Source organism: Xenopus laevis, chromosome 4L (genome assembly GCF_017654675.1).
Source record: "Xenopus laevis strain J_2021 chromosome 4L, Xenopus_laevis_v10.1, whole genome shotgun sequence".
Taxonomy (NCBI): domain Eukaryota; kingdom Metazoa; phylum Chordata; class Amphibia; order Anura; family Pipidae; genus Xenopus; species Xenopus laevis.
Window position 1 is genome coordinate 102,868,941 of NC_054377.1, and position 15,467 is coordinate 102,884,407.

Sequence of the window (15,467 nt, forward strand, 5' to 3'; positions counted from 1 at the left end):
CGTGTAGCGTGGTGACGTCACGCTGTGTGCGCCATGTAAGAACATGTGACCATTGAATATAACTTGCCTGTCAGGGACACCTGTTCCGCTCAACGTGCTGTATTCTCTGTTGCAGGGTAACAAGACTTAGTACCTGCCCTTCCTCTCCCTGCTGTTTGTGAATGAGTGCCAGCTCCTCGCCGCTGTAAGTCCTTGCTTTCTCTTTAGGCCCTGACCTGAGTGCTATTTTGGGAAGGCTTATTTTTCAACAAGTGAAATCATTATGGATGGGTCAGTGCCAATGCCCCACAATGCTTTGGTGTCTCAGCCCTTGCTATTAATGCCCCATTCATAGAGGGCTTCATATTATACAGAGTCAGTACAATTCTCCCCATCTGACAACTTCCCCTTTTCCTGTATTTATGCTCTGACTGCCTCTGTTTGTTTTGGATGAAGTTACACGTTACCATTGGCCATTATGCCAAAATAGATCTGCACCTCCTATTGGCCTTTCTATCTATTCTATCTGTTTTTCTGAGTGTGTTGATGATATCATTTAAGAATGCTTACATGCTTAGAATGGTGCATTGCGCATGTGTGAAAGGTAGGTGGTCACAGCTGGAATTTCTAAAAGGAAGATGCTGCTGGTGCAGTTTGTGGGACTGTTTAATTGTTGCATGTAGGGGGTAGACTGAACTGAGAAAAAACTACAAAAAAACATAGAAACTACAAAAAAACAAAAAGCTACAAAAAAAACAAAAAACTACAAAAAAGTTACTTGGAGGCAAAGTAATTTGTAAAGGCTCTCTGGGAGTGGGACTGTCCAAAACTGTAATAACCGAAATAAAACTACAGAAATATGTTCAAACTTTCATACTGCCAAATTTTATAAAATGAACATGGTAATTAGGGGGTTTTATCCCTCTTTCTATTTCCAAAATGTTGGGAGGTATGTGCTAGTATAGCATTGTTTCTTTTCGAAGTGGAGGGGGGGGGACCCAGAAGCACTGCCTTGCCTAGGGTCCTGTTTAGTCTTAATCCGGCTCTGGAGAAAGGTGCCACTGTTGAGATTGATCCTGTTGCAGAGCTGCCTATAATCTCCAGTGTGATTGCCTCTAAGAGCACCCCGGTGAGTGAGCCACCCAAGGGAGGATACTGGCACGGATACAAGCGGGGGGCCCCAAGGTCAAGACAAGTCTGGTGTATTTACCTGCTAGGTGGGAGCTGCTGTTAAATTCCAAAGGGAGAGGTACTTTTGGGAAATGGTAGCGCTACCTGGGGAATAAGAGCTCTGGGGAAGGGACATTTCATTTGAACTGTGTGGTTATTAACCTCTTCTGGAGGATTGGGACTTTGATATTAAAAAGGACTGTGTTGGAGCAACAGTTAAGTACCTAATAGTGATTTAGGTAGTGTCCCATGTGTCCCCAGTATAGGAGTGCATGGTGTGTTAGTCTGCCCAAGTTTTACTGCAGTTTATATAAAGTTTATATTTGTTTCATTTGCAAACTGTGTGTGTTTTATTATTCCTAGTGGAATCCCCCTGAGGTGTGCTCCTCAGTGTTCCCTAGGTGGAGGCACTGCACTGTAATTCCCAGTTCCCAGTACTTTTCATACGCAAAAGGGACTCAGGGCCCCTGGATTGCCAAGGGTAAGTTGCTATTTTAAGAGACAGTAACCAAATGAGGGTTATACATATATGAGAAAATTATAAGAAAATGAACCAAAAAATATTACCTCTGCTGTTCCTGGGATTCCAAGTCTAGATGATCTGGCACTTGTGTCAGTGGTGAAGTCAGCTGTATAGTACTGTTTTCTCTTTGGGTCCTCTATATTAAGATCAGGTAGTGCACTTACCCAAGTGACTAAAAAGAATGTTTCATTACCAACTGTGTGGTCAATAAAAACTGCTCCCTCAAAACATCCATTTGGTTTAACAACGGAACCAGTGCTTTCCAGCTGTAAAGAAAACAACATTTATTTGGCAGGTAACTTTTTACTGCATTAACTATCTCTGCTGCAGTGATATATTATGGCTCCATTCAACAGAACTACTGTATATAATCAGAAAACACTCAATATTTAATGCCTCCTGTGACTCAGACAGACTAGGCAACAGTTTGTTATCATGAGTTCCTGAGTCCTTCACATGGCAGATCTTGACATTAACAGTTGAAACTGCGATAGTTGATAAAAATATGTTTGTTGAAAAATCATCCCAGAGGAGCAAGTGGATTGTATAACTATTGAGCATCTAATAGACTGGTCTTCACTCCAGATCTTACTGCTTTGATGTTGAGGTCTTTCTACACAGGAGTGCCCACCGTTAGAAAATCAATTCAGATATTCATGAAACAACCACCAAGAAGTCATTGAGTGACCTTTAGGGGAAGATGAAACTCAATAGCTATGAAACATGCAGCAAAAAGAGCAGTTCTGTTATTATCCAATTCTAGTTTAAAGTTCTGCAATATTGTGGAGATGGCATAACTACTTCCCAATGCAACATGGTCTTGCATCATTAGCAAGAGAACAAGAGCAGTTATTGTTATTGTTGTGTCAGTGTGTGTGTAAATGGAGTTATTTATTGGGAAATAATAGTGATGGCACTAAAACATTAGCATGTGATTCATTGGGTTACTCTGCAAGTAACACCTCCTCAAAGCAGGTGCTAATACCAGGCCTCCTTTGCATGTGTGCCCCCTGTATTGTACTCCTTCCACTTTATTTAAAACAGAGCAAATTTAATTACTCTTTGTGGTAACTATACAGTATAATAGAGGTTATTAGCAGGTTTGTGTCCCAAATCACATGGCTCACTAAACCGAGATGCAAATATGATATATAGAGAAAAGATAGCCCCCATGCTATTTAAGGTGCAAAAAACTCAAACTGTGTTTATTTAGAGAAGCAATACAAAGTTTAGGAGGCCTCAATCCCCCTCCTTAGTGTAAAACTTGTCCACTGGATTGCATACAAGGCAAAGTAAATGGATGCCACTTCTAGTCCAATTCTCATTCAATTTTTACTTTTTTACATTTATTTAACCAAAACTTGACATATAACTGGTTAAAAATCAGTCCCAAATGTGAACACTTTGTAGGTAGCAGTTTTTGTAGACACCATTTTTTACACACAATTCCATGTCAGTATGATTATATATTAGACAAATTTTCTCTATATTTTTTAGGAAATATGGATGTGCAGTACATGTTACCATGGATACCACACATTGAAAATGCCTTGCTGATTATACATGTCCTGGTTGTTATGGGAAGTGCAATGCTTGGCAGAGGCCTATAAACTTGCCCTATAATGGTGCCTGGAAGTGTATGAGTGTCTTTCTCGCTCTAAATATACCATTATACAACAAAGGGTTCACAGCCAGCAATTTGCTGCATGTATAGAGGAGCATGTATTGATGCTAGTATCTTTGTCCTTTGCATGCAAACAAATTTGCCATTTTGCTGCACTTTGTTTCATTAAATGAATCCATCTGTACCTGTCTGATTGCAGTTGCAGGGCAACCCTTTTGAAATAAAAAAATAACAAAAGTGGTATAAAGGTGATACCTTTATCGGCTAACTAATATAATCATAGCAAGCTTTCAGAACATTTTAGTTTATTTTTCAAGCTGATTACAATAAAGTTGTGGTGTTCTCTGGTATATATACAACATTCAGCTCATAGGTCAAATGACCAACAAAAAGGAATATCAATCTATGTGTGAGGTGTCAAAGTCATTTAAGATGGGATCTTCAGATGGTACAGCAATTTTACCTGCAATTGTTTGATTGCAGTAAACACTATTGTTCACCATGATGAAGCGCTCAGTAGGGAGATGACTTTGCATTTAAAATCTTAATGTTATGATCTCCAGATTGCTTCTTGATTGTTTGTATTTAATACTTTACTTGTTTTTCTGCATATTTTGAATAACAGTCTACATACAGTATATCTAATCTAATAGCTCTAACAGTCTCCAATCACTGTAGGTACAGAGCTGCAACTTTTTAGATGGAGCCACAGTCTGTGAAATGAGTGGAAGTGACGTAGTGGAAAGTGACATCACACACATGCAAAAGAACCTCTCCTGAAGTCACAGAAACCACTCTGCCCATTGTTCCCACTCATGTCACTGAAATGTGTTGTGCATGCACATATGAGATTTTTGACTACAAGTTGTGGAAAATTGTCAAAAATCAGGGGAATGCATAAGAGTAACAAGAGACCAGGGTACAGAGTACAAAATCTGGTAACTCCCGAAAAATGGGAGGGTTGACGGCTCTGTATGTGGTATGTGTTAATATAAAATATATTTGGAACGGTCTAATTCCTAAGACGGACGAATGGCTAGTGTCAGAGGGTTGATATCTATTACCCCCGCCCTCTATGATGCCATAACGCTATAGGGCCCAAGGCAGGATGGACTATAAGGGCTAATGGTCAACTGTGGACAATGGTCACTCATATAACTTATACTAGGCCATACAAATAAATTATCTCCACTCTGTTACTTAGATTCCAGAGTGTCAGCATAGTGTCAGCATGTCTCTTATGCCCTTTTGCAGAAGTGTTGCTCAATAGCTGTCTGTACCACAATGGCTATGTTTAGCCGAGTGGTTCACCCTAGTATGATGTAGAACAGTGATGTCCAACTTCTGTGATACCAAGGGCCAAAAGTTTACTTGCCTATGTGGTGGAGGGCTGATAATGGAAGTCAGTGTTGGCCACTCCCCCTTTTAAACCACACCCATGTTACCACAAGAACTTTTAAGATCATATCCACATTAACGGTGGAAGCACACCAAAAAACCAAATGATTGGTGCTCAATGCAGGGAAATCCCTCATCACTCATTTGTGAAAAATTTAAGTCATGTTAAAATATACTCTTAAATCCATATGCATCATCCTCCCCTGTGGATAAAACAACAGGCTTACATTCCACAGGAAGCGTAGGGCAAGCAGAGAATGGCACACCCAAGCAGCACTGGGCAAGTAGAGAATGGCACACACAAGCAGCACTGGACAAGCAGAATGGCACACACAAGCAGCGCTGGGCAAGCAGAGAATGGCACAAACAAGCAGCACTAGGCAAGTAGAGAATGGCACATACAAGCAGCACTGGGCAAGCAGAGAATGGCACACCCAAGCAGCACTGGGCAAGCAGAGAATGGCACACACAAGCAGCACTGGGCAAGCAGAGAATGGCACACACAGGGAGGGAAGGCAGAACAGAGCAAGAGACAGGGAAAGCTATCATTCTAATATGTACTACATACAGTGACACAGTGCTGGTGCCCCATTAGCATTTTGAATAAAGTGTGAACAGGTGAACAATGTGGACAGTTTCAGTCTGGGTCTCAGGTGTAAACAGTACAGGGCTTTAGGGGTGTGAACAATAGAGGTGTCACAAGTATGAATAATACAGGGGGATCACAGGTGTGAACAATACAGGGGATTACAGTCTGAATTTGAGATTTAAACAATGTTAATCTCTGTAGTGATACCTTTTAAATTTTACATATGGTAAACAGACACAGCATGTGCGGGGCCAGCCCTGATGTAGAAGTGATTTTATGATACAATTTGCAATTGGTTTTCATTTGTATAATTTGTGTTTTTTGAGTTATTTATCTTTTTATTCAGAGCTTTCCAGTTTCAGTAATCTGGTTGCTATGGACCAACTGGATGCTATGGTAAAATTTACCCCAGCAACCATGCATTGATTTGAATAAAAGACTGGAATTCGAATAGGAGTGGTCCTGAATAGAGAGATGAGTAATAAAACGTAGCAGTAACAATACATTTGTAGCTTTACAGAGCATTTGTTTTTAAATGGGGTCAGTGACCCCATTTGAAAGTTAAAAAGAGTCAGAAGAAGAAGGCAAATAATTTTAAAACTATTAAAAAAAACATGCCAATTGAAAAGCTGCATAGAATTAGCCATTCTATAACTTAAAAATAAACCACCACTTTGAAGCTGCAAATAAACAAAAAGCAGAGTTGTTTTCTGATTCAGAACAATTTTGTAATCATTGTAGGAGAACCTGCCATAGTTACAGTTAAAATAAACAACTTTACAGCTTTATGAGGTCTGCTCCATTTGCATTTCATATATGCCTGGGTGGAAGGTGGATTTGTATGAATATTAAATATCACCTGAACAGCCTGCTGAATGATTTCTCCATTTTCAGAATGAATGCCACTGAATGCATCTATTAACTCATTTGCGTCAACATTATCTAGTGCCTTAAAGCGTAATCCCCCTGTAAAAGAGTAGAAACAATATTCACATAACACTCAAATTTCTTTTCACATGTTCTTAAAGGAGAAGGAAACCCCCAGGGCGCAAAACCCCTCCCTCCTCCCCTATGTTGCATCCCCTCCCTCCTCCCCCTGGCCTACCTGTCCCCCTGGGCAAATGCCCCTAACTTGTTACTCACCCCTCTGCGCAGGTCCTGTCCATGGAGTTCACAGTCACCATCTTCTTCCACGCGCGTCTTCTTCCTGCGATGACCGGCGTTTTCTGGCGCATGCGCAGTAGGAACAGTTACCGGTACGGCTCTACTGCGCATGCGCCGAATGTCACGAAGTGAAATAGGAAAACTTCGTGACATTCGGCGCATGCGCAGTAGAGCCGTACCGGTAACTGTTCCTACTGCGCATGCGCCAGAAAACGCCGGTCATCGCAGGAAGAAGACGCGCATGGAAGAAGATGGTGACTGTGAACTCCATGGACAGGACCTGCGCAGAGGGGTGAGTAACAAGTTAGGGGCATTTGCCCAGGGGGACAGGTAGGCCAGGGGGGAGGAGGGAGGGGGGGCAACATAGGGGAGGGAGGAGGGGTTTTGCGCCCTGGGGGTTTCCTTCTCCTTTAAAGGACAAGGAAAGGCAAAAAAGTAAAATCCAATTTTTACTTTCTTTAATGAAAAAGAAACCTATCTCCAATATACTTTAAATTAAAAATGTGTACCGTTTTTTAAAAAAACCTGACTGTATGCAGTGACATTCTCCCTTCATTTACTGCTGCAGGGAAACAATCAAACTTATGAACAGCAGGGGGAGCCCCCGCCTTACTTCCCAGCCATGCAGAACACAAGCAGCTTTGTTTATGACGATCCCTAAGCAGCCCAGACCACACTGAGCATGTGCATTGCCTTTGTCAGACAAAGATGTATAACAAAGTTACAAGATGGTGACCCCCTGTGGCCAACTTTGAAAGCATAAATCATTTGTTTGATTAGGCTTGTGGTGCAGTAAGTTCATGTTTATGTTTAGTATACAAAATACAGCATTTCTAGCCTTATTCTATTTTACACTTTCCTTCTCCTTTAAAGAGATACTATCAATAAAAATATTCCCTGTTTAATATTCCTATTAGTACATTCTTAAAAGTATTGTGCACTTTTTTGATATCCTATTTCCATATAGTACTGCCGTAATTCCCATGGAAGCAGTTTTTCCACCAGTGCTGAAAAGTGCAATTTTGGGATGTAAAACACTTTTTAAAGCCATGAGGGAATTTTCATGCATCGCAATTACTGTAAGAGTAAGTTGTGGCTTATATTTTCATGACACTTCTAGCATGCAGGGTCAAAACAGCATTGGCGTAAGATTCTTTTGGCACAATCCTGCTGTTCTTATTGACAACAACCTGTGTAAACCCTGAAATGACCACCACATTCAGAATAGCAGAAGCTCCAGGGTTCTCCAGGGTCAGTAGATGCACTAACATAGGCTTCAGCATAAGAGCCAGGACAGATCCAATGGCACTTAACACAACTATATGAAAGTGCAAGAAGTGTGTTTGGATGCAAGTACCTTCAATGAATGGCATCAACCTGCATATGCAGCAATTCTTATTTTACTTCTTTTTTTGGTTTCCCAGGCCAGCGCATGCACAGTAAAGTGAAAAGCCAGCATTTTGTGCTTTTTTCTCTATTGTACATGAGCACCTGCTAAGAAGAAGGAAAAAGAAAAGAAGATTGTGTTGTGAAGAAAAGTTTTTTCTGCTAACAGGAACACTGGGCTGTGGTATTATGTAAGCTTTTATTATACATAAACCGAATATCTGATGAGCAGGCACTCAAATAAGGCAATCTTCCACCAGGCAAATAAAAGCAGGAAAAGAGTTTACATATGTCATGAATAAGCAGCCCTACTCGTTTCCTTTTACAAACAGTCATGAGCCTATGACTAAGTGTTTGTAACATGAAACGCATAAGGCTGCTTATTCATGACATAAATAAAGTTTTAACTTGCTTTTATTTGTCTGATGGAAGATTGTCTTACTTGAGTGCCTGATTTGATTTGCCCCCTCCTACGCCAACCTCTACATGGGTTGGTGGGAGGAGACCCACATCTCTGCAGATATGAGGTACCTCCTGAAGCTATATACACGGTATATAGACGATCTGTTGTGTGTGTGGCAGGGAGAGGAATGTAGCTTTTTGGCCTTTGTACAGGTGTTAAACCATAACAAGTTAAATCTGAGGTTTGCAAGTGAGTATAGGAGGGAAACAATTGAATTTCTAGATATAAAACTCATGGCAGTGGATAAAGTGATACATACAACGATCTAGAGGAAGCCATGCAGTGGCAATACGTTGCTACATGCATCTTCCTGCCACCCAAAAAATCTGATTGGTGGGATACCGGTGGTGCAGTTCCAGAGGTTACAAAGAAACTGCTCCACAGACGTAGCCTTTAGGGAACAGGAGGAGGCTATGAAAGAAAGATACCAGAGGGCCAAAGGGACAGGTAGGGACCAGCTATTGAAGTCAAACCCTTCGGGCAAGACAGGGAAGAGAAGACAAGGTGTGTTAGTGGAAAAAGTTCTGTTTATGACCAGATACAGCAGACAGTTCTATAGCATTTTATGCGGACGATGATTTTCATAAAATATTAGTATCAGGTGTAAGCAGTATCCCCAGGCGCTCACATACATTGAGGGACCTGTTGTCACCAAGTATGCATAGTGAGAAGAACAAAGGAGATAGAATAGGGAACATGGGTCTTTTAAGGGTGAAGGGGTGCTATAAGTGTGGCAGCAGTAAATGTATAACATGCCAACGTTTAAAAATATCAAAGGAGTTTAAATCAACTGTAACAAGTAAAAGCTTTAAGATTAGAGATTATATAAATACATCCACGGTGGTCTATCTGGCGACATGTTTAAAACGTCAAAAACAGTATGTGGGGTGCACAAATAGAACACTTAAAGAGCGCATACGCGAGCACCTGAGTCAGATTAAAAATTCAAAGGCACTGGAAAAAAGTAATATAACAAGACATTTTGCACAATGCAATGGGAATGATATAGGGTTTTTTTTTCTGCACATGGCATTGAAAAAATTAGGTGTAGGGAAAGGGATTTGACAGGCCTTTTAATGAAAAGGGAACTATACTGGATTTGTTATTTGCATACTAGATTGCCACTTGGTTTAAACTATGAGTTTGACATAACATGTTTTACTTGATACATGGTTCAGATGATACAGGGTTAAAATATTCAAAATATTTATGATATGTATTTGCAGTGTCGGACTGGCCCGGCGGGACACCGGGAAAAAACCCGGTGGGCCCCGACCCTCGTGGGCCCCCGCCGGGCCAGGCCCCCTCCCCCGATGCTTGTTTTTAAAAAAAAAATCTTCGTGGATGCGCAGTGTGCGCATGCGTGCAGACGCAGCGCCGTGCGCGCATGCGTGCAGACGCAGCGCCGTGCGCGCATGCGTGCAGACGGAGCGCGGTGCGCACACAGAGGGGGCCATCGTGCGCGCATGCACACTGAAGGACGACGCGTTGCAGCAGGGGGACGGTGGTCTGTAGGGGGGCCCTGGACTGGAGTCCCGGTGGGCCCCGGGCCCCCCAGTCCGACCCTGTGTATTTGTATTACTAGAATCTTTGCATTGGAAAGTAATGACATTCGATGTGTATATTATACTATATTGCTTTTAATAAGTAATGGCTTGATGCATTAATTATGTGACACAAATATTGTTTATAAAATACCAAGGGATTTGTGCTAATATGTTTAAAGTAAGGGCATACGAAAAGGATATGTGACCTAATTGATTTGATATACATTGTTGCTTTAACATCAGGGTGTGATGTGGCAACAGGTCATTGGTAGGGATGTAGCGAACCGCCGAGTATGTGTTCGCGAACGCCGGCAAAAAATGCGAACAGTTCGCGAACTGTTTGCGAACTGTTCGCGAACTTCGAACATCCGAAAATCGTTCGATTCGAACGATCGTAGGATTTTTAATCGTTCGATCGAACGATTTTCGTTCGAATCGAACGAAAATCATTTGATTTTAGCGATCGAATGATCGAATGGTCGAACGATTTTGACGCGAACGCCTATTGGAGAACGTCGCGCGACGTTCGCAAACTTGCGGCGGACGCGAACAGCCGATGTTCGCGCGAACAAGTTCGCCGCAGAACAGTTCGCTACATCCCTAGTCATTGGTTTTAAGGTTTGAGGGAGGGATCTCCATGGGTTTAAATGTTGGAGCCAAATGTAGCATTACTAGTGCCTATGATTAAGTACCAGTAGGTATGAAACGCGTAAGGTGGAGCATCAATGGGTCTGTATGCCTACTTTTTTAAATTTTGTACTAAATAAATATTGATTTTTAACATTTAACTGAACATTCTGGAGTATAAATTTTTTTGAAACTCGATTTCTTGAGCACTTTTGGACTGGGGGCTATATTCCAAGAAACTTGGGCCTTTAAGACTGGCCTTACAGACTGCAGCACTCTAGTACTTTTAGTATTGGATTATTTGAGTGCCTGCTCAACAGATATTCGGTTTGAGCCACTCCCCTTGCTGAAGGCTCAGAGCGGTGCACCTCTTCATTAATGTGGTGAGTTGTAATACTTCTTTGGACCCTCCATCTTGCCTCTGTAAGCTTTTATACATGTCTCTTAAAGAATATGGGTGTTACTAAAAGCTTTCCATGGCTCCAGTGCAGTGTTGGACTGGGGGGGGTCTGGGTATCCTGCATCAAGGGCCTGCACTCGCCTGCCCCCATGCCCTCACCAACTCCACAGGCCTCCGAACCAGACCACCCACTGCCTACCTCCTCCAGTGCATACCTGCTATTCTTCAATTGATCAGGGTAGGGGGTGGTAAGGGAGCACATAGTTTCAGACATGCAAGGAAGTGGGTCTAGGGTTTTTTCCTGGTGTCCTGCCGGCCCAATCCGATCCTGTTACAGTGATTTACTTCATGGGAAACATTTTTAAAACACATGAAAGAAACATTGCCAAATGGGTAGGAGAGAATATAAGCTTTGTTATTGAATGCAAACAGAGTATGTGACTTTTCCATGATTTATTCGCCTATTTTTTCAGCACTTACCTACTTTGCTACTCTGCTGCTCATCAATCTATATTTCTGCAAACGCTGTCCTTTTCCTGTTAACTATCAAATCTATTTATTATATTTAAATAACAATCTCTTATTAAAAATATTTGACACTTTTTTAAACACATTTCAACATCACCTGTCATGTTTGCAATCACTTCCAGTGCCTTGGCTGCATTTGGTCCCAGAGCAATGACATGAATAATTGCTCCACTATCAGTTATATCCTTAAAGCACAGCGACGTGTCAAAGTTATCTTCTCCATCAGTCAGTAATACAATCTCAGTACCAAATGACGATCCATCAAATTTTTTGTTCACCTGTGTACGGAATTAGTATCATGGAAGGAAAACATATCTGGATAAGCATTTTTTTTCTTTATAATACAGTGCCATTTAATAATAATAATAATAATAATAATAATAATAATAATAATCATAATCATAATCATAATCATGCAAATGTTATGATTAACAAAAATAGGGTAACAAACTGGGCTCAGATAACATTTTTAAGATCTGGTTTAAAACATAAATATAATCCTATAAACTGTAAACTGCTAAGTAGGAAAAAAATCCAATGGTTACTTTAATAATTAGGGAAAAATGGACATAGATACAGTCACTATGCAGTGAGACTGACTTCAGTAGATTGTTGTCTGCACTGCAGGAAAAGGACATAATATAGTTGAGTGAGTTCAACCCCTTTCTCTAAGCAGAACCTAACGATCTGCTAGCTGATTCAGAGGAAGGCAAAAATAAACATCTGAAGCCTATCCAATTTGAAAGATGGCAATAAGAACAATCCCTGGATTCATTTGTACAAAGGGTTTATTTTAGGGACTTTGTATTTTCTCAGTTTTTACTAGTAAAGGCCTACATTTGAGGGCAGACTCAAAGAGATGTATTGCTGAATAAAGAATCAAAGAGTTTGCGGTCCCCCAGTATACCCAACAGCCTTCTGCAGTGGGATGAAGGCTTATCACCTAGTCACACCCCAAGGCAAAAGGAAATGGGATCTTATTGGTGAGGGGTTTGGGATAGGGGTCTGCACACCCTTTTTTGCCCCATTTCTCTGTAAAATCAGAAAAGACTACAATCATTCACAGCCTAAATCATCTATATTATATTTTACTATGCTACAAAAACAACTTAAATAAGTATCTATGCATTACTTTAATTTCTTACTTTTGTGTTATTATTTGACTGATGATCTATGTTGTTATATTTAGATACATTTTGATTTACACATTATATATGTTGTTATATGAAGTTACCATAGATCACATCACATTTATGTGAATCATGCTATATTATTTTACAACCTTTCTATTCAAGCCATTTACTATTCCTCCTTTGACTAAAAAATAAAAATATCTGTTTAAACTCCTAACTGAGCAGCTGTAGAACAGAGAACAGAAAAAGGGAGCATACATAAAAAAGAAGAGTGAAATGTTTAAGGTGATACCGATATTGTTGGGTCTGGTGTCTACTGTATAAGAAGAACCTGTGGTACTAGCATTTGTACTTCATTGTACAGGAAATTCATATTGTGTGCAGAATAGCTCTGTAATGCAGGGGGAAAAAAAGCAAAATCACCCCAATACCAGCCCGAATTCCATCACAGATATGTGTCCCTCCATTAGCAGTTCTGGGAAGGAGAGACTTTAGTTTATCCCTCTTCAGTTGTGAATCAAGTTTCACTAGAGGTGAAACGACAGTTGCAGAACTTGAGAACGTGACAATCCCAAGATGAGCACCATTTTCAATGATCTGAAGTACAAAGAGCTCTGCTGCCTGTAGTTGCCGTCCAATACGATTACTCTGCAATTTGATGATTAAAACAAAGATTTAGCATTGTGGCTTTCTGTAACACTAATACAATTAATTTTAAAATGCATTTGTGTAGCTTGGAGAGGTCTAATGACATGATCTAATGACATTGCACATAACTACTATCAGATCCATTTTATCAATGAAGACATCTACTATATGTATTAAACCATGCTCTTATTATTGCAGGTGAACACGAACACTTATGTGCCAAGCTGTAAAATGTTTTTTCTAAAAATGTTTTGCCCTACTTGACTATTAAATCAACTATTATTAATAATAGTTTTAATAAGTACATTTTTCTTTTTACATTTAAGGATTGTAACTGTTAATCCAGTTCCAATAAATTAAATACTTATTGCAATAAATGTCCTATTTGCTACTTCATCATTTTATAGTTTTGTAGAAAGTATATTCTAGTTGCCACCTCAGTCTGGCACTTATCAAAAAACACACCAGCCCATGTTACTCTTTACTGAGAGTCACTTCACCATAATTGTCCAGTCTTCCAGGTACCCCCCCCTCCATCTTTTTCTGTGAATTCTGTACTGCTTATGTGACCTGCTAGAACTGGCACTAGTGAAACGCCCACGTGAACAAAAGCAAATGCCACCAAAGCATTTAGGAAATGTATTAACCCTGGGCTGGTGAGTTTTTGCAATAAGAGGAGTGAAAGCCTAGGGTAACGGTAGGGTATTAGTATTATTACAGGGAGCCAACTTACCCCTCCAGTGGTTTTACCTTTATTCCTTCATTAAATGCATAGAATACCCTTTAGATGTCCACACAGACAATGTTTCAGCAAATGTCATATAATATGTAAACCCTGATTGATAATGTTAGTTACCCGCAAGGCCAGACAAACAACACACATCAGGAAAATTTCAAAAGAGGCTGCACAATCCTAAACCCACAAAGTAGTAATGCCAGAGTCAGGCTGTAAAAGAATTAAAAAAGCTTACATTTAAACGTCCATAATTAAGAAACCAGGCCTGACGCATTTCGTGTCTACCAAGGACACTTACTCATGAGTACTACTTTGTGGGTTTCGGCTTGTGCCAGCCTCTTTTGAAATTTTCCTGGTGTTTGATTCCCCTTGACGTCTGGGGCGTGTGCACCCAGGTCCAACGGTGATAGCGGTAAGCTTAAATAGGACATTTTTTAAATGTAGTAGATACTGGTTAAAGGGATTCTGTCATCGGAAAACATGTTTTTTTCAAAACGCATCAGTTAATAGTGCTGCTCCAGCAGAATTCTGCACTGAAATCCATTTCTCAAAAGAGCAAACTGATTTTTTTATATTCGATTTTGAAATCTGTCATGGGGCTAGACATTTTGTCAATTTCCTAGCTGCACCCAGTCATGTGACTTGTGCCTGCACTTTAGGAGAGAAATACTTTCTGGCAGGCTGTTGTTTTTCCTTCTCAATGTAACTGAATGTGTCTCAGTGGGACATGGGTTTTTACTATTGAGTGTTGTTCTTAGATCTACCAGGCAGCTGTTATCTTGTGTTAGGGAGCTGCTATCTGGTTACCTTCCCATTGTTCTTTTGTTTGGCTGCTGGGGGGGAAAAGGGAGGGGGTGATATCACTCCAACTTGCAGTACAGCAGTAAAGAGTGATTGAAGTTTATCAGAGCACAAGTCACATGACTTGGGGCAGCTGGGAAATTGATAATATGTCTAGCCCCATGTCAGATTTCAAAATTGAATATAAAAAAATCTGTTTGCTCTTTTGAGAAATGGATTTCAGTGCAGAATTCTGCTGGAGCAGCACTATTAACTGATTCATTTTGGAAAAAAATGTTTTCCCATGACAGTATCCATGGGGTATTAAACTATTGTTTTTATTAAGCAACACACATGCCAGGTGGTCATTTGGTAGTTCCTGGAATATGTGGTACATAGTGCATTCCAGTTTCCAGGATAACCTCTTCTCACTATACACATGACTAACAAATGCCCCACATGCACCAGCTGTTGTTGAGATTTAGTCATGCTAAAAATTGTACTTTTCTTGGCCATAAGAAAAGTTGGTTAAACTGTATTACAATTGCTATAAACAAAATAAAAACTGCTCTCAAAACTGAAGCAAGGAAAGACAGCTAAGGCCGAAAGATTGACAGTGGTCATTAAATGTAAAAATGTATTCAGTGGTTTGACCTCACACGACCGGTCTTATTATGGAAACAAACTTTCAAGCATACAGTGCAGACTTAGTAGCAGTCTTTCTTTGCTTCAAACTTGTATTCAGTTCCTTCTTCTTGTGTATTTTTCTGCT

General features: G+C 40.4%; 1 protein-coding gene across 1 annotated transcript in view; it reads right to left on the reverse strand.

Moving 5' to 3' along the window:
- The window catches only part of clca4.1.L (chloride channel accessory 4 gene 1 L homeolog), a 35,759-nt gene that overhangs the window by 11,385 nt on the left and 8,907 nt on the right, over positions 1-15,467 (reverse strand). The window contains 4 exon segments of the mRNA NM_001280666.2: positions 1,717-1,938; positions 6,143-6,249; positions 11,496-11,676; positions 12,955-13,179. Coding sequence (NP_001267595.1) covers positions 1,717-1,938; positions 6,143-6,249; positions 11,496-11,676; positions 12,955-13,179 — 735 coding nt within the window.